This window comes from Gossypium arboreum, chromosome 7 (assembly GCF_025698485.1).
Source record: "Gossypium arboreum isolate Shixiya-1 chromosome 7, ASM2569848v2, whole genome shotgun sequence".
NCBI lineage: Eukaryota > Viridiplantae > Streptophyta > Magnoliopsida > Malvales > Malvaceae > Gossypium > Gossypium arboreum.
In genome coordinates, this window is record NC_069076.1 from 90781955 (window position 1) to 90788637 (window position 6683).

The following is a 6683-nucleotide window of genomic DNA, read 5'->3' on the forward strand; positions in this document are numbered from 1 at the left end:
AAATAAAGATTATGTTTTACCCCTTTATGTAAAAAATGAGTAAATCCTTATATAATAAATCAAATAGCAAACTCATCTTTTCATTAAAAATTCAAATGATTTTTACTGTTAAAAATCAATTCATGTATTTCAAAATGAGGCGCATGTGACATACTATGTGTTATTACCTGACTATTTTGTCAACAACTTCGCTTTTTAACAATAAAAATAAATAAAATTTTTAATAAAAAATTTGATTTGTCTTTTAGTTTAATGTACATGAAATAATTTATTTATTTTTGAATAAAAAGATTAAAATGTAGGAGGCTTTCATAATACTTTCACTGTTAAATTTAACATAATTGAGCCCAAAAACAGAGTAACAAACTCGAATTCAAATTGACCTGAATCAATAAATGTTAAAAGCTGGAAATAACAGGGGTCATTTTTATTTTTCGAAATTTAGGGTTGTAAAAGGCGTAAAATATTGTTCCTCACCAATATTACATCCTCAAAAAAAAAAAAAAAAACATAAGGAGTTAAATGTTTTTTGCATTGGGGACTACCATGACATGTGTGAAAATGTTTGTACAGTCAAATCTAAAATGTTGTGTAAGAATTGTAAATCAAATTCCAAACTAACCATGCTTCTTTTTTTCTTTTTTTGCTTCAATGACTTTATGTTTAAGCTTTTGCTTCTGTTGCAGCATGAAGAAGTTCGTCTGGAGTTGCAGCCGGGTCTAAATCCCAACAACGATCGGGCAAATCACCATTGGATTGTCCTTCGAGTAACCAAGCCGGAACCTGATGTGAAAACCGAAACATCTCCTTCCTTGGGATCCATCTGATGGCATCTTTGTTTGTGTCCTTTTGATACACTGTTTTGAAGCCGGTTAATTTGATTAGGGGAGTAACCCAAACTCCAAGTTCTTCGTTGTAATCCTCGAGCACCTCCACCATCTCGTATTGGTGTCTCACATCGGCAGGAGTTGATCGGTTCCAGTCAGGTGACCAATTCCGATAAACAGCCCAAACATCTCCACCTTTAGGGAAAATTCGAACGCAGCCTCCTCTTCCAGCTTTTTGTCCTCTCAGAAGATGAGAGAAAATGTTTACTTGATCGATAATGTCGGAACTAAATGCCCTGAAGTGTCCACAAGATTTGGTAAACCCAGAATCGATCCAATTCACTGACCCGAATTCGTTATCAGTTTTAGAGCTCAAGTAAGTGATGTGAATCTTAAACGGTTTTACAGAGATAACCTGGCGAATCAAACAGTACAAACGAGGCATACCATCGTCTTCATCATAAAGGGCCCATATTTGCTTTGGTTTGAAGCATTCCTCCGATCTATCTTTGTCAAAATCATGAAAGTCCGAGTCAGGGACTGTGATTGAGACTGGTACACCTTTATCTGATGCCGATTGATTAATGAAAACACCCAAATTTGTCCTCTTGAGAGCCTTTCCAGCTGGTGCTAGTGATTGACCATTTTCAGTGCCTGATTTAACTACCGTAGCTGCAGCAGCTGCCTTTGAAGCCAACTTAATCTCTTCCAATTTCTTCCGAATTTCTGTCCTCGCCTTGTCAATTAACATTTTTCTAGTATCAAATGCCGGTGTCAACATGCATCGCCTACTTGCAGGTTCACTAGGGTTGGAAAGCTTTGGATCAGGCTCGTTTCCATTTCCATTTGCTAATCCAGCTTCTGAAGACTTTAATCCCTTGTCTTCAAATCCATTTCTATATTCAGAATCGACAATAACCTTCCTTTTCTTTTCGAGGTTACCGGTCTTAGTTTCATTGTAGCCATTGAACAAATTTGTAGTTGATTGAGGGGCAAAGTCTTTTGAGGGTTTCACCTTCGACCCTGCTACTCTAACATCACCATTGCCCTGATAACAGGCATCAGTGGAAATGGTTGATACTCCATTATGACTCACAACCCCAGTAGAAGTTCCAGAGAATGAGCTCCATTGAAACGACATGTTAGAAACATACTCGTACCCTTGCCCAGGATGATAACCTGAGACCCCATTTCCAGGGAAAAATGTAGCATTTGTCGGGACATACGTGATCCCATTTCCATGACTTCCATATCCATTACTTGGCACGTATGACCAAGGACAATAAGGGAAAGAACCATTCACAGGGGCTGATCCAGTTTCAACAGCAATGAACGTACCACGGCAGTTCTTACATGAAAGTCTCTTGTTTACATATTTCCGAAGATATTCGTACTGAACTTTACAAGAAGTGCAAACAGTCCAAAAAGTATCAAGTCGTCCTTGCGAGGTTGCATTCGAACGGACCCCAGCAACAGCATATGTTGAAGTTTGAACCATTCCCGAATGCATCTGTTTGTTTCTCTTGAATCTATCAGACAACAAAGTCCACGCCTCAGATACAAGTTTGAATGCCCCATCGGCTCCCACACATTTATTCTTATCAGGATGGAGTGACACAGCCAACTTTTTGTATTGTTTCTTCACTGCCTCTTTATCAGCCGAAGGCTTTAACCCGAGAATCGAATAATAATCAGTCTCACCATTACATTTAGCCTCGGAGGCAACATAAACTTCGAACGTGGACACCATTTGCGATATACCTTCCAATTCAGGATACAACGATTTAGCCTTCAATGCATAGCTCTTAGCACCTGTAAAGTCTCTTTCACAAAACCGTTTCTCAGCGATCTCTTTCGCCTTAAGAGCTTCCTCTTTGTTCGTTTCCATTTCCGAAAAGAAATTTAAGACGAAATTCAAAACCGAACTCAAAAAACATAAGTTGTCATATGCTTCCCAACATGCTTAACCATTAAAAAAGCCGAATTGTCATATTCAACCATCTAGTCATTTTTCTGCAGATGGTCAACAAAGACAACAGTTACATCTTTCCCAAAATCAAGCTTCGTTTTTTCTAAGTAAAAACACTAATTCATCAAATCATGCAAAATTCAAAAACTCTTAGTAAACCCTAATTACTTAGATTTGGATTTAACTCTTTTAAGCTAAATCAATCAAAATTAACCACATCCAAGCATTATGGAACACTGGGTTGTACCTTATCTAAAACCCAAAAAGAAATGTAAAACTTGGGAGGTTTAATTTGCCATAATTTCTTTAATTAAAATAAACCCTTTTTTACAAAAAAACGCCGCTAAATTTACAAATCTCGAAAACCCAGATCACAGTAATTTCGAAGCTAAATGACAAAAAATCAAACGGATCCAAGTTCGACGGGTCCAAAAATAGTTCAATCAAGTAATTTGACCCAAATTATCAACTAAGGAATCAAGAATTATTACAAAATTAAAGCGTTAATAAACAAATATTTCCACATAAATTTACTTAAAAATAAGGAAAATGAACTCACGGAGATTTGAGTAAAAATGGAAGCGAAGCAAGCCCGGATCGCCACGTGCTCTTTATAGCTTGAAAGAAGAACAAGATTTTGAGCTAATTTCTGGATCTCAGTACCGATAAAAAGGGAAACAAAATATCATTTTTCCCCTTTTTTTTTTGTGTGTGTTGTAGAGAGTACACTGAACTAAGTGAAAAGGAAACAAATTAGGGATTCAAATAAGGAAATTTTTAGGAATTGAAAAAAATCGGCGGCGAGGAATAGGGTTTCCGCCGATCGCCGATCAGCAAAAATGAAGATAGGGTTGAATTAATATTATTATTAATAAAAATGATAATTTTCATGAAAAGTAAACGATGTTAATACTATTTAATGGTGAGTGCTATTTTGCACAGTCTGTATTTATTATTTATTTTATGTATATTTAAAAAAAAAGAAAAAGACATAATTAAGTATTGTAATAATTATTATATTAGTAATAATGCAAAATTTGCATTACTATATATTTTATTTATATTAACATATTAAAATAATCATAATTCTTTTGAAAGGAAAAAGGACATAATTAAGTATTGTAATAATTATGCTGTTAGTAATAATAGAAAATTACTATTTATTTGAGTTATATTTTCGTTTTAAAACAATTATAATTTTTATTAAAAGGGAAAAATATAAAAATATTTTTATTATGGAAAATTGTCTTTTTGAATAAATTATGGAAAATGTTTGGTAGCTGGAAAATGTACTATTATCTGTTTGTATATTTAAAGTATTAAATAATAATCCCATTGAAAGAAAATAAAAAAAAAGAGTAAGAAATATTTTATTTTCTTTTTTGTAATATTTGGTACGTAGAAGAAAAGTAAAATAATATTCCTTTCTCTCATGCCTATTTCATTGCTTAATAATCAATTTTCTTTTACAAACACTCCATAGTAATTATATTAAATTTCGAATAAATTATGAATCAAAATATATAAAATTTAAATTTAAAATTTTACTTAAAAATATCAAATTTTATATCACATTCGCTCAATAAAAATTCGAATATCCTTTTAATCTTTAGAGTTGATAGAAATAAAGTTGATAATTAGGGCTATAGCCTTGCTATTTTGTAATTCCCATTTAATTTATTTTGTTGGATATTCATTCATGTTAAAACTGTTTATGGATCGGTCCTATTTGAAATCTAATTTAAAAAAAAAAATTGGTTTGAGTTCCATCCATTCAAATGACATATTTTATTGTTTATTTTTTTTTTAAATTTAAGATTAAATTTGACAGTTAAATTTTTTAATTTATAACTAGTAAAATGAGATGGGCCAAACTCACTTGATATAGAAAAATATATATCCATATCCAAAATAAAGTAAATTGGGTTGAGAGGGCTACTCAATTAATGAACACCTTTATCCGATGTATTATGGACTTCCATTAAATGTGAAATCATTCCTAGTTGAATCTTTAAATGAAACAAAGTTTTTATATAGCCCTTTTTTCTCCATTTATAAAATTAAAACTCAAAACCCACTTAAAAGGGCATTAAACTCCTTATCACCCAACTGTATTGGTGAAGTGAGTTTTTTTTTTTTTAGAATAATATAATTTTTCGTCTCTAAATTTTATAACTAAGTCCATTTTGATACTTATATTTCTTTATGTTTATTTTGGTTATTCAACTTGACAATTAGATCCATTTGGGCTCATGAATTTTAATTCTATCAAGATTTGATGATGTGACTATTGTTACTGAAATAAAACTAGATCAAATGAATCGAGAACTAATCAATATAACGGTTCGAATAAAGGGATTGAACTGATTGATCCGAAAACTGCTTAAAATTAATAAAAATAAAAATATCAATAATTGAATTGATTTAGTAATTTTGTTTAGATTTTTATAAAATTTCATTATGTATTTAATTATTATTGGTTTGACGATCGAACCGATCAAACTAATTAGATTGAGAATCGATAGTTTGACATGTTCAACCACTAGTCCAATTATTAAAACATTGAATATGATATTATGAGATAGTATCGCATCATCACCTAAAAATAATTTTTTTTTAAATTTTCAAGTGATGGTATGCACAATCTCATAATATCAAGTCATCAAACTTTAATATTTTTCAAGGTCAAGGACCAAAACAGACTTAATTGTCAAATTCAAGTGTCAAACTGGAAAAAAAAAAAATCATGTATCGAAATGAACTTAATTGCCAAATAGATAAAAAATTATATTATCCTAATTTAAAAAAAAATAAGAAAGAATATATTAATTTTCTCCCTAAAATGACATTTCAACTGAAATTTTTATGCAAATTATTGAGTGTGCCCATGAAATATATGACATTAATAAGCCTAACTTATCTTAAACTAGTTTTAACAACAAATAACATTATCTTCACAAATAATTATAACTATTATTTTCATTTTTTTAAATTGAAAAATAAGTAAGAAAAAAGGTGACGAATGATATTCAAACGTTGATAGGCTTACAAAGGAACATCAGCGACGCCGCCGACGGCGGTAAGGATTTCACCACGTTATCACCACCATTGGTTCCGTCAACGCCGCCATTGAGTCTCTCGTAGCAATCAACGCAAAACAAAGACAACGAAAGCTGGAACTCGTCGTTAGTCCAAGGAGCAGCAACGGCCGCCGTCGTCACTATGGTGCTGGCTTGTCCAAGTTGACTCAGCACAGCCATGTAGAGGTGTCTGTAGCCGCCTAGCGCAACGATGACAGGATGCGGGCCAGAAGGCGGTGAGGAAACGTGGCAGAAACAGATGTGTTCCCAGAGGGAGTCGTTTCGAGCGATGCTGCACCAGAGGCGGCAAACACAGGCAGCAACACCGAGGGAACAGGCGTCGAGGCGTTTGAGGATTTCGATGATGATGTCTTCGTGGTCGTTGATGAAGAATTTGGTTCTCTTCTTCTCATTGATCTCTAAGGCTCCTTCTTGGTACCGTTCTTCCACCATTGCTGAGCAAAAAAGAGAGAGCTTTAAGGGAAAAAGCAAAAAAAAAAAAAAAACAAACAAGGGTGGCATATATACATATATGTGTAGGAGGCGAAGCAACGTACACTTTTAAGGATTTATCTTTGAAATACATATATATATATATATACCCAAACACATACGAAGATTTTTTGGATTAATTTCAAATTAGTCCTAAAATAATAATTGAGTTTTATCTTGATATCTAAACTTCAAAACATTATAATTAAATCCTTGAAGCATTAGTATGATATCAACCAAATTTTTTGTCAACTAAGCCATTAACTTGGATGTTAAATGTTAAATAAGATAGAATGTATTTAAAATAAGTTGATC

General features: G+C 32.8%; 2 protein-coding genes across 2 annotated transcripts; both read right to left on the bottom strand.

Annotated features, from left to right (window-relative positions):
• Window positions 1-406: 406 nt before the first annotated feature.
• On the bottom strand, window positions 407-3735 carry LOC108477679 (uncharacterized). Its single transcript, XM_017780213.2, has 2 exons — window positions 3356-3735; window positions 407-2840 (listed from the first exon to the last, which is right to left on the bottom strand). The coding sequence occupies exon 2, from the start codon at window positions 2713-2715 to the stop codon at window positions 664-666; it is 2052 nt and encodes a 683-aa protein (XP_017635702.1). The 5' UTR covers window positions 2716-2840; window positions 3356-3735; the 3' UTR covers window positions 407-663.
• Window positions 3736-5825: 2090 nt separating this feature from the next.
• LOC108475268 (F-box protein SNE-like) lies at window positions 5826-6329 on the bottom strand. Its single transcript, XM_017777243.1, has one exon. It carries the CDS (start codon window positions 6327-6329, stop codon window positions 5826-5828), a length of 504 nt encoding a protein of 167 aa, XP_017632732.1.
• Window positions 6330-6683: the final 354 nt, after the last annotated feature.